General features: G+C 37.6%; 1 protein-coding gene across 2 annotated transcripts in view; it reads left to right on the top strand.

The window, feature by feature from the left end:
• The window catches only part of ntn1b (netrin 1b), a 53562-nt gene that overhangs the window by 1690 nt on the left and 27677 nt on the right, over window positions 1-24195 (top strand). For both annotated transcript variants that reach the window (XM_079873340.1, XM_079873341.1), the window contains exon 3: window positions 22301-22489. In XM_079873340.1, the coding sequence (XP_079729466.1) occupies window positions 22301-22489 (189 nt within the window). The remainder of the gene's footprint in view (window positions 1-22300; window positions 22490-24195) is intronic.

The following is a 24195-nucleotide window of genomic DNA, read 5'->3' as shown; positions in this document are numbered from 1 at the left end:
AATAAATGTTTTAATGATGGCATATTCAAATATGAGAATATGAATTAAATATCTTATTTGAATGTGCCAATTTTTAATTTACTTTGTTAAGTGTTTCCCCGGTCCAAAAGTCTGAGAGACCACACATATAATTCATTCAAACCTGGAAATGAACGGGTTTCCTGGATTTTGAAAGCAATTGTCAATTAAATTGTAATGATGGCGTAGTTTGTGATGGAAAAATTGTGTATTAAATTAGAAAAAAGCTAAATAAACACCATTTCATTAGTGGCCTCAGATTTTTGGACCTCACCAGAGCTAGACATTTCCAAAATGTTTAAAAGATTGGACGAAAAGTAAAAAAAAAAAAAAAAAAAAATCGGCCACACTTTAGTTTAGGGTCCAATTCTCATTATTAAATAGCTATTAACTATGACTTTTGCCTCAATAAACTCCTAATTACTGCTTATTAATAGTTAATAAGGTAGTTGTTAAGTTTCAGTATTGGGTAGGATTAGGGATGTAGAATATGGTAATTAATAAGGCAAATAATATGTGGTTTACAGGTAATAAACAGCCAATATCCTATTATGCATGCTAATAAGCAACTTGTAAATAGAATTGGACCCTTAACTAAAGTGTAACCAAAATAATCATAATGTAATGCCTTGCAACGTCAAGGTCATGGGTTCCATTCCCAGGGAAAGCAAGAACTGATAAGAATTTAAAATGTGTACCTTGAAATGCAATGTAAGTCACTTTGGATAAAGTCGTCTGCCAAATGTAAAATGAAGGTAATATAAGACGTTTTATTATGTTAGGCAAATCATACAGCGTTTGTTTTAATGAATTGTCAGCTTTTGGTTTCATTCATTCTTTTTTCTTGATGAAATAATCAACTTTAGTTCAAAAAGGAATAATGCAAATGGAACATATCAGATTCACTTTATTAATTTCATGCAATCAATTCATATTTCATTTTATCAGCAAACAGATTCTTACAAACTTATGATTTAAAATCTTATGAGTTGTATGAACTTTCATATCCAACCTGAAACACTGCACACTGCTTTATTGAAACAGTTTGTTATCAATGCACGAAATAAACTGCATTCAATCTAATTAAAAATATCTACATCAGTTTAGATTGCAACTTTTTTTGCGAGAAAAAACATTTCCACGACTTATCACATTTATTCTTTTGTCAAATCAAATTAGATAATTCATGTGGATCAGATAACAATATTTCCAATCTCCATTTGTATTAACTCAAAATTTGAAGGCAACCAGGTTACTTACTTTTTTAAGTTAAACCAACAATACTTTTTACAGTGCCTTTTCTTCACATTTTATGCCAGGAATACTTCAGAAAAAGTAACTAAATTGAACCAACATTTCACCTGACTATGTGTCCATGTCTCCACATAAGGCATATTATATAATCTTTGCTCTTACAACAGTAATAATTTGATTAGATTTGTAACATTTGATTGGATTTCCTTGCATTTAGTTAAATGAAAATCATCTGATTTTCAGACCTGTTGCAGCTGTTTCGCATCAAATTTAGCTTGAACTCTTTCACATACAGTGAGTCTACCATATACACTGTAAAACTTTTGTGTTGGTTTAACTTAAAAAAGTAAGTAACCTGCAGGGTTGCCTTAAAATCTTAAGTTCATTGAAATAAAAAAAAAAGTTAATACAATGAAGGAGATTGGTTTAATCAACAGAAACTCAAAAAATGATGTTATCTGAATCACATAAATGATCCAACTTTTTTTTTTACAGTGTCCATAGTTCTATTCAGTTCAATGGGTTGTGTGGGTGTAACTGAGTTTGGAAGTGCCTTTCAACATCCATTCTGTGGAAGGAAACATTTTGGAGGGAGAGAAAAGGCTTGTGGTGTTATTTCAAGGCAGGTGTCATTATCAGATTGAAGGAAAGATTACATCAGTTTTGTTGTTTGTTTTGGTAAGTTGAAAGTAAACTGCTTGTTTCCAGATGAAAAGTTAGTTTCCCCAGTCAAGGAAGAAAATGATCTATGAGCATTAAGATGTTATTGCGAAAGAACTCGGGCAGACCAAATGATTCTTCCCACTTTCTCAATTTTAAAATGGGCTTCAGGTGTTTTATCAACATCTATGATTTTAAATTTCATGATAAGTTGCTTTCACGGTCTGTCACGTTTGCTGCCGTAAAAAGATTTTCTCTCTTCCATCCATGCCGTGTTAAGCACGACTCCATAACAAAAGCATCAAGCTGTCAGCAAAGGCTTTATTTGATGAGGTTGTTGTCACTTGGCAAAGTCAAAAAGTAAATTAAAAATGTGTGAATAGATATGAAACACTCCTGACAGATGGCCGTCACGCATATGCGAACATTGTTGTGCAGCAAATGAATGTGTGTCAGTAGGCTTGTGGTTATAAATAAAAGTTTGTTCCCATGAATGGAGAATGAGGGCACCATCATGATATGAGAGATGACTGACAGAAGCTGTTTTCTCACAGTGTGCTTTTGCACGCGACAATGTAGAGCTGAACAGGAAGGCTTGATGATGAAGCTGTAAATGAGATCTGTGACAGAATCAAAAAAAAAAAAAAAAAAAAGTTTTGTCTCAAACAGTTTCAAAGAGATTGTTACATCTGGTACGAATTTACTTGCTTTGATCAAATGATTCATAGTTAAGATTAAGTTTCTCAGTGCGGATTCTTTCCATTCTTCTCGGTGGAATGAGGTGGGCAAGTCAGGTATTTGAGGGAAATTAGGTGTAGCGTTCACAGGATGATAGGAATGTTATCTAGATAGATACTTCCGGGATTGGTGTGTTCTGTACAGTTCTTGCCAAACTTGCAAAAACATGCATAAGTCATCACCACATATCAGACAAAAAACATTGTTAAAATACGTCATGTTTAACAGATAAATGTATTTATTTTATAATTATATATTACATTGTGCATTATGATAACTTGATAGATAACTTTAAAGATCTCACCTTAGTTCATTAGCAAACACTAACATGCATTAAATATCACCACAATATTTTAAGAATACAGAATAAAATGTCTTCATTTAGTTTCATGGCCACGCATGATGGCAATGGTTCTTCCTAATGAGAGAACAGGAAGTCTATCCTCAAATGCTGTGGTTAAAATGAATGTCACTGATATTGTCAATAAATTCTATAAATGATTTGATAGGAAATACTTGTTAAACATCTCATCTGTCAGTGATGCAAAATCATCGTCACAACAAAAAGTGTTTAAAATTAGTTTTTGGATTTCACAATCAGATCCATCATTCAAACGTGTGCGTTAATTTTAAATGCAACTTTTAAACAAGCATGTTTAAAAATGCAATTATTAAAAAAAGCTCTGATTTATAGGTAATTTTCATTGCCACTTAAGTGAATTTACTGAACTTAAATATACAAGCTTGATAAAAATGATCATTCTAGAAGAAAATTGCACTTAGAGGCTTTTGCATCTGAACTCCTCAGTTTAAAAAAAGGTTTTTGGTAAAATAATTTTTTTTGGCTTTTTTGCCTTTTATAAACTGTTTCAAATTTTAAGAGATCACAGTATACTATACTGGAGTTTTCAGAGTACGTTCAGAGCTTGGTATGTGAACTTTGCATCTTTGTAAGATATGAGTAGTGATATCAAGAAAGTATTTTGAACTAATCTGCGCATGACTTAAGATCCCTCAGAAAGATCATCACTTACTGTACATGAACATGTTTTTGACTGACAGTTTTTGTGTGGTTTAAAAAACTAAATGTGCCATTGCATTTAATATATCCCACAATGCAGCTCATCTACCGTGTTAAACTTTAGATTTAAAAGGTCTACAGTGATAAAATCTCTTTTGATAAAACCTGACAATTTCTATCAGAAAACTTTCAATACGTCAATTTTTATTGTGCATAAATATGTCTTCAGCAGGCAGGAGGTTTTCAACGTGCCGTGTAGTTTGAATGTAAATGTAGTTTAGACAAAATGTTGTCATTGACTAAATGTTCACATAAGCAAGTTGACCCGCGGGTGGAAGCTGATTGAGCCAGACGTGCGTCGCAGCCCTTGACACAGAGCAGACGGCTGGAATTGTCTTGCCGTTGGATCTCTCTGCATTGTTCCACTCTGGTCCTCTGAGTCGTTGTGTTTTTGGCCTGCTGTGATGTGAGCAGACTAACAGGAACCGTGAGCAGATTTCTGGGCTACCATGAAGAGCTGCTCGAGGTCTGTGGACCATCTGTGGGTTTCTCAGTGGTGTTGCCGGACCATAAGTCTGATGAAAGAATTGTGCAAAAGGATGATGTCATAAGACCTCTCGGGTCCCCCTGCAGAAAACAATGACTTTCAGTTCCTCATGTGTGTTTAAATGAGGCTTCGGGAGCAATTTTCATTTTAGCAGCTTATAACTTTTTTTTTTAACAACATTTTAAAAAAAAGTTACTGGTCAGTTACTTTTAAATCAGTTACTGGTTTTCCATTGCTGCAGCATCACACTAAGTAAAAAGCTCAGACAATAAAGCATGGCGCTAGCAACGCCAAGGTCATGGGTTTGATTACCAGGGAAAGCATTAATGCTGTGTCTGAAATCAAATATTTCCCTGTAGTATGCGAAAATCAGAGTAGTATGTCCAAATACATAGCATTTGAAAAACAGGTGAAAAGTACCCGGATGACCTACTACTTCAGGAGAGATTCTGAAGTGCAGAAATGCACACTTTATTATCTCATGGGGCCACGGGAGAGGATTTGTGAATGACAGTGAACTGACAACATGGCGATAGTACGTCTGGATTTTATTCATACTACCCATATCCGTACTATAGCCTATAAAATGGATTTTTTTAACGGCCGTGAGTACCTATAGTAAAATATAGCATACAAACATAGTACCTACTCAGACAGTATTCTCAGACTTCGGTACCAAGTCGGTACTGACATTTTAAAAATGTGACGCTTTGTGCGCTGTTGAGCGGAATCGTAAACACCTCTGATTGGCCATTGTACCCACGCGCTCATCGGATATGTCTGTGATTGGCTATAATGATCAGCGTTTCAAAAACATGTTGTAAATATACATCGCATTTATAGACGGTCTGCTGATAGACGCCTGTGCTTTCCAACGCTTTCAAAACACTTTCAAACACTCTCGTGTGTAGATCATTGTAGCCAATCACAGACATATCTGATGAGCGGATTAACACAATGGCCAATCAGAGGTGTTTATGACTCAGCTCAACAGCGGACAACACTAATGCACGTTTGTGGAAGTGTTTAAAGGGTACATAACATGCACAGTTTCACCTAATCTCATGTTAATCTTGAGTACCTATAGAGTAGTAGTGCATCCTTAATATCTCCAAAAAGTCTTTAGTTTTATTATATTTATAAAAGAAAAATACAGCTTTCCGATTCTCTCCGGAAAAAGCCGAGGTCCTGGAGGCGGAGCTATAGAGTCAAGCGGTAGTGCTTGATTTCCAGCAAAAGACAGAAATCTGATCCAGTTGTACTTACATGAACGGGGTCTTTTATCACTGGGACCGCTCCACGTTTCAATAGCAAACGATTTGCAAATCCAGCGTCGACCTGAGCCTTGTTAATAAAACATTCGTCACTGAAATGGCCAGAACACACAACCGCACTTCCTACACTCCGTTGCTGCCCCGGAAAAACAAACTGCATCCACTGTTCCTGTTACACTGGGTTCTTTGGAAAGCTGGACACGGTAAGCTATCCCTCACATCCAAAAACACACTTTTTTGGAGACATTCTTGAACAATTCCTATGCAGCGCTGGCGCCGATGATTTCCTGTTGAAGCGCGTTGATGTGCGCGGTCTCGCTCTCCTCTGGTCGACGTGCGCGCAGGCGAGCTTTTCCGAGAGAAATGCTCATATAAGGAGTTCCACTCTTATCTGCGTCATTAGATCCACGATCGGAAAAAAAACAGCCGAAACTTGTACCAACCCGGAAGTAAGATTTTCAGCACAGAAATTCTCCGTTATTCGTCCAAAATATTTTTTAAAACTTTGCCCATGTTTAGCATGAGAATCCATCTCTTTAACACTGTAAACAACTCTGAATACATGAAACACCATTGTACCCCCCCTTTAAATGTAGGCTACACCTTAAATGCAGTCTAAGTCGCTTTGGATAAAAGGGTCTGCCAAATGCATAAAATGTAAATGAGTACAGCCCCACCTACTGTGAAATCTGATTGGTCCAAAATCCTTCTACTCATAACTACAATCATATCCTCTGATTGGCACTGATTTTTTCTTGCCACGCAGCAATTTGTGGATGGAAAAATTGGTTATGACTTTGTGTAACCAATGTGCCTCAAGAAAATCAAAGGTTATTTGTTAAAAACAGGAAATGAAATTGTTCAAATCTCATAAAACTACCTCGGTGTGATCCTTTTTCCTAAATGAAAAGAAAATGAAGCCACAAAAATGAAAACATGCAGATAGGAAAAAAAGGAGAAAGAGAGAAAGAGCTGCTAATCAGAAGCAGGTGGGGCTGCTGGTCAGTCCTTTAGAGCTGCTACTGACCCTGAATACATGTAAACTCACACATCTCCTGACATACCCCTGCGGGACCCTCGGTGACTCACTCAGGTTAAACCATTCAATTCTCAAGATGATTGTTGGACATTTGCGTCAGAACAGAAAACAGAAATAATCTGTAGTGTATTAAGATTTGCCATTGCTACTTCTTGAAAAGACAACTCGATTTCATAAGAAAATATGAGCCGCCATAATACTAGGCTGTTGTTGATGGTTGCCAAGGTGTTGCTATGTGGTTGCAAAGTGTTCTAAATGCTTCGTTGTTATGTATGTGGTTGCTAAGGTTTTTCAGGCTCACTACTCCAAAGTAGGTCCCTCCTTCCGTGCAAGTCTATAGGATTTTTTGCCTACTTTATCCACCAATTTAGTTGTGCCACATCTCTCCTCAACACAAGTTATGCACTAGTTTAACACTTAGAGATATGGGTTTGCTCACAAGTAAAAACAATGGCTCTATAATATTTATGCTCTTACTTGCTATAGAGTTTTTATGCTATTTTTGTCTTCTACAGAATAAGCCTTTAATGTAACATTTCATTTATTTATAGCCATTTTAAAAGCATCCTCTAAACCACAAGCATTGTTTGACAAACCAAAACTGTAGGATCGCAGGATTGTGCTCTTGCGGTGAAGGAAAAAAAACCCAAAACAGAACAAGACAAAGAAAACACAAAAGGGATGCATTTTAGGATTTCAAAATCCAAACCCGAGTGTATCTGCAGTCCTCTGGGCAAAGAGCTCCATGTTTTAGGGATTTTGATTTGTTGAGCTCATAATTCAAAACACACTTGACTTATGAGCCAAAAGGCTTTGTTTGGCTTTATGGGAGTTCAGAGAAAACACGATATATCCTGGGTTTAGAGGCTGGTTAGGAGAGGTGGTCCATTTTCTGGTGGAAGGGTCTGCTTGCTTTGGCCTTCTGCTTGTTTCCCCACTAATATTTATGTTTTGAATCCCCTGTCAGTCAGTGTATATTTGCGATCGGCCTTTTGGGCATTATTTGAATCTCTTTTTGGATGTCTGTGCCGGTGTTTCATCCCAGGGGTTGAAACTCTTGCCAAAGCTTTCCGGCAGTTTTCAGGTCCTGTGATGATGTCACTTTTGAAATGCACTTGTTTTGGGAAAATGAAACATCATCTGTGAAATGCTGAAATTGAATCAAATGGTTCTGTGGCAGCATTGTACCCTAGTACAGTATGGATATCAAATGGTAATGGTAATACCATATCGCTTTGATCTTTACTATGATACTGAATGAATGACATGGATATATTGTATAGGCCAGGCAAATAAAACAAGCCATATTTGAGCTTTTTTTTGTATTTTGAGAGGCTAATGAACAACAAAATAAACAAAAAAACACACATAAAAAAAAAAGTAAAAAAAAAAAAAGTAATCTTGATTAAATATTATCTTAAACAAGTCTTTATTTGGTTTAATCCATTTTAAGTCTCATTTATTAAATTGGAGTATTTATTTAGAGTAGGGTAATATATCTGTCTTCAGCCTTCCTCATAATCACCCATTAACTCATTTTAAACCACGATGCACATAAATGAAAAAAGAAACTTAAAAGCATAATTTAAGTATTTAAACACACCATATGCCTAGCATGGGGCCGGGGGTAATTCAATATCAATAATAATTAATATTAGTATTAAATAATAATAATAATAATAATAATATAGGAATTAAATAATTGAAGGATTAAATAAGATTTAATGGAATAAATAAGAATGGTAAAAAAAATAAGTTCTAGGTATAATTGTATTTATGAAGTATTCAATTTAAACTTGAATATTTTATTTTAAAATGTGCACACATTCACTATGTATGTCTAGTGTGTCAAAAACGCAAATGTTTCTTGTGTCACATTCATTTATGAATCATGATCACATATTTTCAATTCAAAACAGGGAAATTTGCATCACTAGAGTCTATTACTGTCGGCCGCTGAACATTTCTATTGTAAAAAAAACTCATTGACAGTGACAGTAAAATAGTAAGACCCGCCTTCTTTGATCTGATTGGCCGTCTCAATCATTTTTACATTGATGAGTGCTGTTAGACTGCTGAGGTAGGGCAGCCTAAAAATGTAACTTTTACAACTTTTTGTCATCCTAGCAACAAACAGCTTTACTCATTCTAAACTAAAATGATATGATAAGACAAATAAAAAATAATGCTTTTTTTTTTATAGCTCAAACAAAATCATTGGCTCTCGATGACGCAGTATGTTGACCGAGCTCACATTGTTTCAGTGGGCAAACACAACAGCAGCTCAGAAGTAAACATGTAATTTGAGGTTAAATGGTCTTGCATAGTTGTGTATGTGTGAGAAAGTCAAAAATCTGCTTGTGCATGGTGAGATGCATGTTTCTATTGGTTTTGCAGTGCAGGTTTGAATCTTTATGGCCTGCATTTGTGATAGCGCCCCTGGCTAAAGGCAGGACCACCCTGAGCTAGAGAGAGAAAAGGTGGAATAATGAATGCTAGAGTAAATGGACACATTTTCTGCTCTCTCTCTCTCTCTCTCTCTCTTTCACACACACACACACACACACACACACACACACACACACACACACACACACACACACACACACACACACACACACACACACACACACACACACACACACACACACACTTTTTTGGATTACACACACTGGCACACACCAACAGAATTCACGCTTCACGACTTAACACAATGGACATGCCGCCAAAAACGTTTTGTGCCGCCACATGACCAAGCCAGGGTTAGAAACACACAGATGATCAGATTCCTTTGCTAATAGCCAATTACCCCAAATTCCTTTCAGATCAATCTGCTAGGAAAGCTAACATTTAGCTTGACTGTAGTTGACTTACTTTAAATGATGAGTAGCTTCATACCAGCCTTCCCAACACTGCTGTTACAGTCACTACAAGCAACATCAATGGCTGCATTTGCAGTAAACGCAGAAATGAATGCATTCCAATCATGACTACATCTGCGCAATGGCTGCCAATGAGGAGGAAATGATGGATGAAGGTCTTCTGTCATTGGCTGTTGAGAGATGATTCAGGCATACTTTTATACTGTCAGAAAGTAGAGGCAATTTCAAGCCACAATTACTTATTATACATGTTATACCTTCTTAGAAGATCAGATTTCTGTCTGTAAAACAAGTTTGGGATCATCGCTGTGTATTTGCGGCTTACTTGTTGTGCAAGTAAAATGAAACATTTGCAATGCATTTAAATTCCATATGTTATTTATTTCAAGAAAACAAATTTCACTCTGAAATACATCACATACGAGTACTATTGGTTCAATGGTCATTAGATTATTTGTTAATTTTTTCCATCAGCCTTGGGTTACATCTGCAGAAAAATGGTTTAAAATGGGGAAAGATATAACAAATCTGGAAAGATTTAGGTTTTTATATTTGGTTACACTTCATTTCGATGGCCCACTTTAGACATTCAATTCTGATTATATATAACTTTGCAACTACATGTCAGCTAACATTCAGCTATCAGACAGTCTATTAATACTCTGAGATGTAGTTGCAAAAAAACTTATAGTTATAGAATGTCTAAAGTGGACTATTGAAAAAAAGTTTTACCTTAAAGCTACACTTTTTAATTTTTTAAGTTGATTCTTAGCAAAAAACACTTTGTTCTTTCAAAATGATATGTACTCATTAATGTGTAATTACTTATACCACTAATCAAGTATTCTCGTAAGCGTAGAATCTGCCATTTAGAATAAATACGAGCGAGTCACTCGAATGGCGGCAGCCATGTTGTGCCTCCATCTTGAAAATACATTAGCCAAAGAGGGACATACCTGGAAATTCAAGCTTCGCCTTTCGCGTTTTTACACTCAGTGGCACCGTGATGAATGCGAGGGGGAGATTACTCGCGACTGCCGGCAGATTTGAAATAATACGGCCACCGTAGGAGTTAAAACACCCTCGGAATGGAAGGGGCTAGAAAGTAATATTCAGTTGGTAGTCATAAACAATTTTACTGCTAGATGGGAGAAAATCCTACACAGTGTAGCTTTAAATTTTACTGGTATTCCACCCATACTGATGAATACACTCACTCACTACATCCCACTGGATCATAACTTTCATCACTTCACGTCAGCATGTAACTTTCAGTGTGGAACATCATTTTTCTGTTCGGTAAATGAATACAGAAAAACTGGTGAATCCTTCCTGTGTAAGCGAAGCGTTTAGCTGGAGACATTTCAAATCACGCCAAAGTCTCAAGCCCTATTACTGGTATATTTGTCCAGATAGCAAACTCTATTTCCGCAGGATATCTCTGTTGAGATATGCTATTTGCCCTCTACACTCTCTAATGGGAAACGGAGTGAATTCTGTGTCCTGTGTTCGACACAACAAAACACAAACGTCAAGATCACTCAACAGCTGCTCCGGCTAAAACACTCGCCATTTCCTTAGCACACTCTTATACACTATAAATACCCAAAACTTGAATGCTTGTACAGCCCACAAACATACATACAGCTTAAAAGTCAACTACTTCCAGTGTAAATACTGCACCTTGTTAATAGGCATGCTGATGTCAAGATGTGCCACTTACACATACAGTGCAAATTTTCGAATCTACAACTCGTTTGGTGTTCCAAACACTTCAAATATTCCGTGGAGCTGATGCGCCACATCGTGTTGACAGATGCGGAAAGCCGGTCCGAGAGCGATGATGACATATTGCATGTTGGTGTTTCCAAGGGTTACCAGACAAACAGTTGCGCATGTCAGATCATTGTGTGTGCTCTCTTGCTCAGGATGCAATTGGCTATAGTGTGTTTCCTGGGACAACACACTTCTGGCTCACAGCAGGAAGCTCTCTCCCTCTTCCTTTCCCACCCTGTTGCTGGAAGCCACCTAGCTACAAGTGTGTCTCATTATAAAGTGTACTGTATGTGGCACAGCTTTCTTTACACAGTTGCCATTTCATATTATAACAAATAATGGTGCTGGCTGAAAACATATGGCTTGTTGAAGAGGGGTGCTGTTACTTTTAGAAGTGATCAGACTTATTATTTTTAAATAAATATTAGGGATGCACGATATATATATCGATATATTAGGGATGCTACTATATTCATTTTTAATGTTATTGTTATCGGCCCATATATATATATTAAAGCAGAAAAATAATGATTTTTCCTTCAGATGTGCACTGTTCCCCATGATGGTTTTGAATTGCTTGAAATATGATTGGAATCACTTGAAAAACGGAAAATACAGTAAAGTGCAACATGCGCTTCGCAAATCTGTCATATAGGATAACTAAAATTATAATGAAAACATTATAATAGTGTGTTTGGGACATGGATTTTTTAATGGTGAGACTTTTGTTTTTGTAATCAGGCTCTTAAAAATTATATAAAAATTTGGGTTTAGATTTATCGGCCAATATATCAGTTATCTGCTTTCAAATATAAAGATGTATCGGTTATCCGTATCGGCCATGATTTTCATATCGGTGCATCCCTATTAAATATTTATTTAGATTCAAATATAGAAGTGCCGGTACTGTGTAGAGGCTATATAACTCACACAATTCAACATATGTCAGGAGGAGTTTGTAGTGTTATGTACGACAGGCCTGCAACAAAACAGTCAAAGCACAGTTAGGATGAATGGCCTCCTGAAGTTTGTAATTTACAGCTCTGCTACTCGGCTTCTCGTCCGCGGTGGGGTAACTGCAGCTAGAGCGTGTGGCAGATTGGTTGAGGTTCAGCCCGCTGTGGCGTCTACAGAAAATACACCTCAAGCCTCCAGAGATTCATCTAATTTTCTTGGTGCTTCTATAATTGAGTCTGACTGACAGCAGGCTATTGCTCTCTGTTCCTCAGGCAAACTTTTAATTAATAGCTCTAGACTCACCTTCATATTCTTTGTCTGCAGTCTTTAGTTGGGTTTTGCTTATGGATATGTAGCTACATCTCCTAGTATTGTCCTTTTTTCTCTATAGCTCCTTATTGTAATAGACTTAAATGGTAAAAACAGAGCACTTGCATGCTATAATGCAAATGGCTAAGACCTTAAACGGGTCATTTCATGTCATTTTTTTCATTACGAGTTCCATTTTGGAACAAGCCCTTTTTTGTAGCTTATAGCTTCAGTAAAAGACTTTTTCCACTGATGTTTTGAGTTCTGAAATTACATTATGTTTTCAAAGTCCATTAAACTCTCTTTTTTAAAAATCTTAACAGATCAAGGAAAATTTGATTCCACATGATATGACCCCATGATATGACCCACATTCTTGTGCACTGAGACATTAAAGGACTTTTTCCTGCATATTCTGTGCAGATTTTGGAGGAAAACCAGTGCAATGGATTTAAACATTTTACAAATTAAAGCACAAGTGAAAGCATATTCAATGCCATAGATGTTAACAAATGGCTCATATAAAAATGATTGTAAAAAACACTCTAATTGACAAAATGCAATTTTATGCAAGTATCCATCAAAATGCCAATGTTTCAATAAATTGCATGTTGTAAACATTATTAATTGTATGCCCCAAATGTGTGACTTTTAGGTGTAGCAGAACTGTAACATGCTCATTTAAGTTTGTTTTTTAATGCATCTATATAGATTACTGTAATTAATAGTATACCTGTAAAATCATTTATGCATGTGTCAGTCACTTTTATCCAAACAGAATTAAAACGCATCCAAGCTCTGTTTTCTCATTACCAGAATGAATATTCTGAGGATTTTAATAAATTGTAATTCAACATCCATCGAAAACACTCTAAATAACTCAGATTAATAGTTTTTGTCAATGTCAAACCAATGTTATTAATTATTAATTGAATTTATGCATGACAATATTATCATGTACAGCATGAGATATGAATGACTGTTAGACCTGATTTTGAGATGAAGTTGATAAAATGGTTGAGTAGTTGAAATAAAAATAGTTAGCGAAATGAGCATCCACAAGTTAATAAATATCCAATATTGACAAATGCAAGTCTTGATAGGCCTGCATCCCTTCTGAATTCACACTGAAATTTAATACCACTAAGTTAAGCACACTGTAGTCATTCATTGCCTTTCAATCATCCACATCAACTGCACACCTTGTAAAGCTCATCACGGAGGCCTTTCCTCAGCGTGGAGCTGCATTCCAGTAAGGCAGCGTCAATGAGGCTTCGTAGTGCCGTTCAAGGGCTGTAAATCTCAGCTGGTCAGAGACAATGAGAACAGAGTGACGACACCTGCAGTGGAAAAGCACAATCCCTCCGTCCCGTGCCACATCACAGCGTGATCCGAGGGAGATTCCTATTTACGGATCATTTGGGATTTGGACCCCAGACTCCAGCTGTGGTGGAACCGATTGGCCACACATCTGCAGCCCGGGCCTGTCGTGAGGATGATTTACATAGGCTCGAAAAACAGAAGGAATGCCAAAAAGATGGGAAGCGCTCACATTGCGGTCCCCCTCTTTCAAACTGATTTATGTTCCATGGGGAAGCCTATCCAGTCCTGCCAAATTCTTCAGCGTCTGGTGTCCAGTGCTGCTTCAAATGTCTTTATCTTTTGCACTCAGCTCCAATCTACAGTATAATTTTTTCCATTCCACTAGTTCCACTTGTCTTCAGCTTTCAACTCTGAGACAACATGAGATATTTTATTGAAGTTTACTGAATGACTGAAGGAACATTTACTCAGGGTAATACAGTAAATACAAAGAAGAACAGACTTTAAAAACGTGAGAAATCCAAGCAAGACTTACGTTAACTGTAAAAAAACTAGGATAATGTTTATGCTGGATCATAAAGTGTTCCTGTTGCTCAACTTGATAGAATATGGTACCAACAACGCAATGGGTTGAGTATCAAGATAAAATATGTCTTGAAATAAAAGCCAATCTGACAAATGCATGAACTGGGAGAATTACAGTCACAGTCTCAAATACATTGTACTTGCCAATCAGAAATTTCGATTTCCAATTCAAGTAGTTGTATTTCACAACTGTTGGCAATGCAACAAATGCAATTTCATGCACAGTACCAGAATTTCTCAGTAGCAGAATGACTTCTGCTAAATGAATTGAAATGAAGAGGAATTTGTTGAATTGTACTTCAAAGCAACGCATCAATCTGCATACAAACTTGATGATTTTAAGCTTCTTTTTTCAAAACTTTCAAACAAGGCTTTGTCAGGCCAACATTCATAGTTTGCCTTTTAATTACAATTTAATTTCTGAATTTCTTTGAATTATTAGTCACATTCTAATTACAATTCCCCATCCCTTTTGCTACCTCAAAACATTCTCAGTTCAATTCTGAATGGCGCACAACCTTGCTCAAGCACTCCCTGGGAAAGAATCCCCATAACCTTGGCTTTGCTAGCGTCATGCTATACTAGTTAAGCTACAAGAACATCAGTAAAAGTCCAATTAGACATGTTAAATCTTGGGTATGGATACTGCAAGATTTCGATATTCCTTGATGTTAGATGTCTTAATTGGACAGGATGTTTTCATTCGAATTGGAAAAGCATCTGACGTTTCCTAAGGCCACTCTTGCTGCAAAGTTACAGCGCAACAGCTCCGTTGGCAGGTTGACTGTTCCCTAAGATTTGCAGCTGCTCTCACACTCTTAACACTGTACATGTAAAGAAAAATTAAAGTGCTGCAAATTAATCACCAATTACTCAATGGGTGTGTTGCGTTTATGAAAACAAACAGGCAAAACTCGGAGATAAATCAAATGACTAACAAGCCGCGCAATGATTCGCTGATGCAATAAGTCAGCGTGGTGCGATGAGTTTCCCCCTGGCACATTTCGCCTGTGATTATATTCCAAAAAGAAACATACTCTCCTCAACAGAACATGCCGACACATCCACCTATTTTGTTTATTTTCCCAAACTGCTCAGAAGCCCTGAAATATTAGTGCGACTAATGTGTCAGCCAGTGATTTAATTGGAAATTTTTATGGGCCAATGTTTTCCAGTGCCGCCCGCCCAAGCAGTCAAGTCATTCTTACTGTAAGGTCTTGTATACTCAATGCCATTTTGATTCAATAAGCCTCAGAGAGGTTTAATAACACAGCACAGGGGTTCTACGAGGAGTCAATAGAGTGTGACATGAAGATACACAGGCCATGAGAAACAAGTTACGATTCTGAGAACAGTTGGACCGCTTCCCTCTGAGAGTTGAGCGTAGTAATGGTACCAGCCGGATTCCTTATGGGATAACCTGGGCCAATTCCAACACTCTAAACAGGAGAAATTGCCAGAGATATTCTGGCTATTATGTATTATTATCCATTTCATGTTGTTATCATTGGCACAATGCACTAGCGAGATTTATTCATGAAAGAAATGGAGACCTGGACATCAGCCATGTGCACAGATAGACCCCGAGTGGTGCTCAAAGCACCTTCCTTTTTGGTCTCATACTAGATAAGTGCCCTTTTCTAAGGGTATGTTTACATGACAATAATATGCTTAAAACGGAGAAGTTTTTCCTTTAAGTTTTCCACATACAGACCATGGTCAAAACGATCCCCAACTCTGTATTCTGCTGCCAGGCCATTAGATGGCGATGAAACACATTAGACTGAACATGTAATACGCATGTGCATGACGTCATCGTCTTCAGAGATTCGCATTTTTGTTGTTTACACAGAGACCGTTTTCAAAAACTTGCACTTTGAAAGCTGTTTTCAAAAGTTTGCGTTTTCAGGCACCCAAAACGCCGTTGTCGTGTAAATAAAGGGCCAAAACGCATACAAAGTTTTACGTTTTTAGTTGAAAACGGTCTCTGTGTAAACAGCAAAAACGTGAATCTCTGAAAACGATGATGTCATGCACATGCATAGTACTGTACGTTAGAGATGCGCGGTTGGCGGTTACAGCCGCGGACTCCGCGGATAAACCGCGGATCGGGCGGATGACGTGACGAAAAATGATATTTTAATTAAATTCGGGCGGGTGGCGGGCGGTTGAACCAATCAAATGAAAAATATATGTATAAACCAATCAGTGGATGGCGGGCGGGTGCGGTTTTGAAAATTGGTCAAAAACGTTGGTGCGAATGGATGGCGGACGGATGATGAGTTTTTTGATGCGGTTGCGGATGAAATAATAGCCCATCCGCGCATCTCTACTGTACGTGTTCAGTCTATAGTGTTTCATTGCCATCTAATGGCCTGGCAGCAGAATACAGGGTTTTTGGTCGTTTTCGCAGATCCGTGTGAATGAGGATCGTTTTGACAATGGTTTCGTCTGTATGCAGAAAACTCAAAGGAAAAACTTCTACGTTTTAAGCACATCGTTGTCGTGTAAACGTACCCTAAGACCTAAGTCATACATTTTTTTTTTAAAGTTTGGCCCATGACATAAATTCTCAATTAAATGTGTGCCGAAAATTGCATTAAGATCTAATTCTACGTCCCTCATCATATAGCCACCTTGCAAATCAAGCGGAGCAGCATTCTCTGGTGACAGCCAGGTAATGATAATGTCAAAATAAACCTCTATCACAATATCTTAGAGCCGCCTAACTAGGCAGTAGCCCCACATTAGCTTTACAACAAAAAGACAGGTCCGGCATTGGTGTAAAATAGTGTTTGCAATGCTAGACTTATAAGACTTTGCAATGAGTGAGTGAAAACACAGAGCTAAAAAAGGCAAACACAAACAAGTTTATCACACACGATATTAATGAGACCATAATGAGTCCAATATTATAATAATAATAATAATAGTAATAATAAATAGTAATTTCTGTCAGTAATGCACAACATTGATTTAGCTCATTTACCAATTCCAGCATAATGCCAACAAAAGACATATTTAGTATGTAACTATCTTCATATTATGCATTTTGTATAGTAATTATGAGAGGGATGCCCGTTTTTCTCACTTAAACACCTCCCCCCTAAAATGTCTGTGTACAGCCCTGCTGCACATAACTTATTTAATAATTATACGATTTATCTTTATAGATATTTTATATATGTATAAATATTTGTATATATTTATCTATATAAATCTTTATTTTGCATTGAGTTGTCCCAAGATTCCACACCTTAAGAGGCTCATGACCTCCAGAAGCAACTTTAGGAATTATTGTAAGTCTAAAAGAGTAATGTTGTCTTACAACTTTGCTACTGGCACGTGTCCCTGTGTTGATCCCTAGATAGTCTTTTTGGCTTTTTAAATCATTAAACATCACATGAAGTAGTAGGCTGAGTAACAATCTACGTTGTAATGCAACAATACTGAAGCAGGTTAAATGATGATGCCATTCAAAGGTCACATACATTTTTGCTTTAAACGTGCAATGTCATACCGATTTGTGATGAATGCTGTAGCAATTTCACAGCCAGTTAGTGGCAGAATAAGCTCTTTGTTGTCTTTTGCTAGTTAAGCGCACGCTGTGGCTTTATTTGGTCAGATCGTATTTGTTGAGACATTGTATATCACTTTCACTAGGCAACTGTGGCAAGCAGTTACACAAACAAAAAGCAGGGAGGTCCGATTGCCCCGCTAATTGGTGCTGGCAAACTATTACAGAGGCCCGTAACGGAAACTCCCCCTTAATTCTCACCCGTCATTACATCACAGCACACTCGGGCGAACAGAGGCTCTTCCAGGTGGCCACGCGGGAGAGGAAAGATCTTTAAAAATGAGAAGCAGCAAACCTATTTGAAGAAGAGCATTTTGTTTGTGAGAGCATTTGCATCTTTTTTTAAACAGTTCTTTAATCATTACGAATAGTGAAATTATAACAGTGACCTCTGAAACCTTTTCCAGTTTCTAAAAAAAGGTTACTCAAGGGAGCAATATGTTTTTATAGGCCCAAATAAAAAACATAAGAATCCAATTATATATTTCATAATTTAATCAGAGCTGATTTTTTGCTAACTCAAAAATACAACAAATACACCCTAATTTTCACCGAAAATATATAATACATAGTTCAGGGACTTGAATAATGAGCAGTTTTTCATTTATTTATTTACATTTCCTGAACCAGACGAATAAACGGATTCACTAAAATGAATTGGACTTTTCACTGCTGCATATGAGAGAAAGAGAGTATTGTTTAGGATTAATCGATTCACTATAGAATGAATCAGACAGCGCAGTATGAGAGAGAGAGAGATTCGTTTAAGATTAATCGATTCACTAGAATGAATCACACAGCGCAGTATGAGAGAGAGAGAGATTCGATTAATCGATTCACTAGAATGATTCAAGCTTTAGCGCTAACAGTAAATGAGAGAAAGGAAGAAAGGACCGTTGAGGTGAGTGTTTGATTATTCCCTCAGCTCAGGCATTTGAAAAACAATGTAGCTAGCGTTTGGTTGTGGAAAAACTAGCTTGTTACTGGAAACACAGCAGAACTAGGTAAGTTAGTAGTGAGTGTGTTTCTAACTTGGCAAACGGGTTAATTTTACCCCCAAAGCTCCAAAGCTACTCAAATAGTTGGTAGCTACTAAAATCATGTGTTTTTATACCTACATCAAACAGAAGAATTAACTCTAATTTCTGACTGAATGAAAAAAAGCAAGAGTCTATTTACAAAGTAGCTAAAGCCTGCTCAAAAATCCGCTAAATGTCACTAGATGATGTCGTGCCAACGGTCTTTCTCCCCTAATCCGTGCTCACATACTGTATTTTAATATTAACATAGCCGAATATCCAATAAAGCTGTTTTCATTTACATATTTAATGGGGGAAGTCGCTCGCTACAGGTGTGTGAAAAGTCGAAAAGTCACAAATCTAGTGACAAAGTTGCTAAATTGTCAACCCTGATACTGTACATCCACTTCTTTCCACATAAATACGTATTCTCAACTCACACATGGCAATTTATGAAATCAATGATGTGACTCATGAGTAACTTTCTTTTTCCTATAAGCTTACATTTATCTAAGGCCATCAAAAGCATTCCAGATAGATACATATAAATCATTATTGTACAGTCATTCTCCTGGAACCTTGGCTACTTTCCAAAAAAAAAAAGATGCTGTGGAAATGAGCTGTAGTTTAAACTCTTAAAGTAGCTGGTGTAGTAAAATGTGCAATAAGGGGTATTTAGTATATATATATATATATATATATATATATATATATATATATATATATATATATATATTTGGGCACAAACAATGTGCAAACACTGATGGGTCGTCTTTTTTAACCAATGTATCTGCCCTCTTTGGTCCACATGCACCATTTGGAATCACTCAGTGGTAACATTAATGGCAGGATTCAGTTCATTTGACCATGTTTAAACCATCTGAGTTTAGCCTGATAATTTGCCCCATTTCTACACCTCTTGCTTTAGATTTTTAGTTCTCTGAGGATTACCAGTCACTCACCCAAAAAAACCCTGCAAGGCTTTCGTAGTGAGAGGAGCTGGTCTCTGTTGTGAATAATGGAGCCATGCTTGGCTGAATGTCTTTTCACATGCAAGCTTGGCGTGCCTGGATGAATGACAAATGTAACAGACTTTTTCCATTTCCAACTAGTTTAGGCAATCAATAATACATAATCTCCAGAATGTCTGATTAACTGACATTGTGACATATTTGTAATAATATTGTGATCCTATCAGAAGATAACGGAGTAAAAACAAGCAAGAGATTTAATGTGCAAACAATGTTCCGACAAACATTACACAAGCACAGCAGATGAGTGTGAGGAACAAATTTCGGCGCAATAAAATCATAATGAATTAGGGTTTGATAATGGAAAAACATGTTCATTCTTTTCAGAAAAAAAGAAGAAAGTGCCCTGAAGCTGGTGCAAGGAGAGCAATTCATTTCAATTCTAATTTACTGTTACAATATCAATTTGTGTTGTGTTTTTCCAGCTGAAAAAGTCATAAAAAATTATGGAAGCCTCATTTCAGAACTGACTTGACTAAGTATGAGCACACTGTAATTTTTTAATGCGCTTCTTAAAGCGAAAATGTTGTCGCTATCAGAAGTAGCATGGAAGATTGTGTATAAAAGAGAGAAAGATAGTCAAGGTCTGGTATGTTATCACTATGATGAGTGGTTGAAGTGTTCTAGGTGTCGGCAGGATAAAACATGACAGCTGCTTAGCACTTCTTTTCTGTGTATGTGTGAGTGACGGTCCATGTCCCTATTTAGTCACACTCAGCAGGTGTGATGGTGCCTGCAGTCTCTGTGTAGCAGTACGAATGTGGCTTCTCTTTTGTGGTTATTTCAATGTATATACTGTATATCAGGAATGGAGTTACTCATCTCTGTTCTATATCGATCCATAGACTGTGAGAAAAAGACTGTTCACTCTAATCCATTGTAGAAAAGTAAAGTCGTGTCATCAAGGCCCCGCCCACACTCCTGCAGAATCGGTAGTTTACTGCAACTCATTATGTTGAAGTGAAACAAACAGTTATGGAAATGTAGAAATTAAAGTTAAAGCTCCAATCTCCTCACAAAAACCCCGAAAAAAGTCCTTTGCTGCCTCAGGGACTAGGCTACTTCCCTCAGAGAAGCTGTCAATCTCAGCTGTCAATCATGACGTCACACCTCCGTTTTTATAGCATCAAATAAATAACTGAAACTAAACTTATTTAAAGAACGAACACTTGAAGTTACACCAGCATGATAAAAAAACTACCGAAAATGACAGAAAACATCTTTGGAAAAAATCGATTTGAAGTGTAATTTGATTGTTTAGTTTGTCTTACGTCCCATTCGATTACATGAAGAGGGCGGGGATTATGACCTATACTGCATCCAGCCACCTGGGGGCGATCGAGAAGCTTTGGCTACACTTTTCAGGACTTGTGTGGCACACTTGTATCAATTAGATAGATAGATAGATAGATAGATAGATAGATAGATAGATAGATGAGTCAGCGAGATGCGCACCAACAATCTCTCTTTAGTCTCCCGTTATGTTGTGTATTGCAATATTTTATGTTCAGCTGTGCTGTTGCTCTGCTAATTCAACCTTCACTCTGCTCTTACTGATGGAATGTGGAATCAGTGAAGATTGGCCACCAGGCCCCGCATATACAGACATGAAACCTCCAACTCTATATTGGCCAGTGTTTCAGTTTCATTGTCCAACCCCTGTAGATAGATGAAGGTTGAACACCATTTGCCAGTAAGGGTTAGAGGTGAAAGCCATGGGCAGGTGTATGTGTGTGCAAGATCTGGAGCGATTCGTTTTATGAAGCCATTGTCTCTTAATAAAACGTTGTAAATAGACGGAAGCCCAGAGATCCAATGATGTCATTAAAATAATAAAGCTCTCTCAGGATACTAGTCATATGTCTAGATGAATCTGGCCTGTACTCTCTCGCTCACTGTGTTAAGGGTCTTTTATGATCACCAGGGGACAGAAAATCATTTCACATCACATCAGATTCAGACTCCACATTACCAGAAGTGGTACACCCTTCAACACCAATAAAGCAATTGTATGATTGTTCACTAAAATATATGATACTCTGTGAGAAATGTACTTCATGGGTATTTTACAGATATAAGCATTTGTAAAAATGTGGGAATGTGATCTCGCAGTCATTTTCCCTTTGCAATTTCCTGTCAGTTAAAGCTCTCAAAGGGAACGTGTAAAAATGTATTTTTAAACAGAAACAGAAAAGGGGATGTATTTGTGAGAATTGAACAACTGCCACTGCCACTAAATATATCTCTTGTTTTGTTTTTTTTATCTTCCCAATGTCCATCGTTTCCAAAGCCTGTCACTGTAATCTTCACGCCCGCCGCTGCCGCTTCAACATGGAGCTGTATAAGCTATCGGGCCGCAGGAGTGGAGGAGTGTGTCTCAACTGCAGACACAACACAGCCGGACGGCACTGCCACTACTGTAAAGAGGGCTTCTACAGAGACATGACCAAGGCCATCTCACACAGACGAGCCTGCAAAGGTAAGCAATCACTGCAAATAATGTACTTAAAATCTAGATAAAAAAAAACAAACATTAATATTCCTCAAAATTTTGTCCAAACTAGCCTAAAACAGCCTAAAGAGAACAAAACATTCTAATGCTGTTGATTGAGCATTTTGAGAGTTCACAGCATGAATAAATGATGTAGTAACTTAACGTTATGGGATTGTTGCTTTGCTGTCTATTAGTTTTTTGTTGTATAGTGATGTTAAAATATCATCTGCACTTAAAGGGCTGGCAAAATGGGCTTTCAATAAAACTTGGCTGCATGCCTATACAGTAGAAGGTGATTTTGTAAAAAATGTTATCGATGGTACTTGACTAGAGAAAACGGAGAAAAAAGGCTGTTGTCTTCCCTTTTGCCAAATAGGTAGGAAGAATTAAAACACCCATAATTAGGGGTAGGCGATATTGCAACAATTTCATATCACGATTTTTTCAGGAAAATCACGATTCACGATTTTATCATGATTCTTTTTCATGTTGGTTTTACTATTTTGCAAGTGACTGAACAGTACAGACAAACTAATGTCGCTATTTAAAAAACAAAACCTTACAAAGTAACAAAATATAGAATAAAAAGGAATGGCAGACATTTAGGCCAAAGTGGCAAAGATAAGAATCTTTGTCGAAATCGACTGACATTTTTGCCCATATCGCCCAGCCCTAAGCCGACACACATTCCGCTTTATGCAAGGCAGGCCATATCGTGTGAATGAGTGAGCGGACATCATGTGGATATCGTGTGAATATCGTAGTGGCCGGAAGCTTTTTGTGCTTTGTACACGACCGATCGCTGCTCTGAGGCAGGGAGATGCTTATATGAGTGAGCAGTGGGAAATGTTTTCTCTTCTGTACATGGCAGAAACCTGTGGAACTAGAGAACCCTTAGCTGTAGTCTCCTTGCTCAGCTCACTGCTCCACCACAGAGCGGAGAGCATGAGAAGCCGGGTTTGTTTCCTGAAGGGCTGGGTGAGAGAAATGCGGACACTTTGTAGGCATGAGCTCATCACAGGAGTCAGGAGCAGCGGTGCTTCTGAGTGGGCCTCGCCCAAGCAGAAAACACAGCGGTCAGGAAGGAATCTGAAAGAAAGATGTCATACTCACGGGAATGCTACAGGGGAGCGGCAATCCAGGCACCCTTCCTCAACCTCATACCTCAACGGCGAGCTGTAGATGGCTTCTTGAAGACAGTGTAGATGTCTGAAGGAGAAAGATTCTGAGAGAATGACGTTCAGCGGCGCCTTGTTGAGCTGAAGAGCCCGCCTCTATTTCGCGCTTGAACGCCATTGTCTGCGAGATATAGGGCTTCAGTATTCTCTGAAAAAAGTGTTTACCCATAGCATCAGCTACTGACACAAAGTCGAGAGAACCAAACTCTAAAGGGAACTGTTGTTCTGTCAGTTCCGCCCAAAGAAAAACACCGCCGCATACAGGTAAAAAAGCTACTGCCATATAGTGTCCTATTTTTACCATAATGCTGCTTAAAGAGTAGACAAACAATGCAATTTTCAGTGATAAAAATACCCTTATAATAACTGTTCTGTTAATAACCCTCTGTCGATCCGACTGTCTGTGGGTGGGGACACAAAAATGCGGAAGTATATTCTGTAGTTTTTATGAAAGCCCTGAATTGTTGTTGACAAATAACGTGAATTTCTCAGTCCTGGTGACACAGAGAACGA

This window comes from Squalius cephalus (assembly GCF_949319135.1).
Source record: "Squalius cephalus genome assembly, chromosome: 1".
NCBI classification, from domain to species: domain Eukaryota; kingdom Metazoa; phylum Chordata; class Actinopteri; order Cypriniformes; family Leuciscidae; genus Squalius; species Squalius cephalus.
The sequence above is the reverse complement of the archived record's forward strand: the minus strand, read 5'-3'. Positions and strand labels throughout refer to the sequence as shown.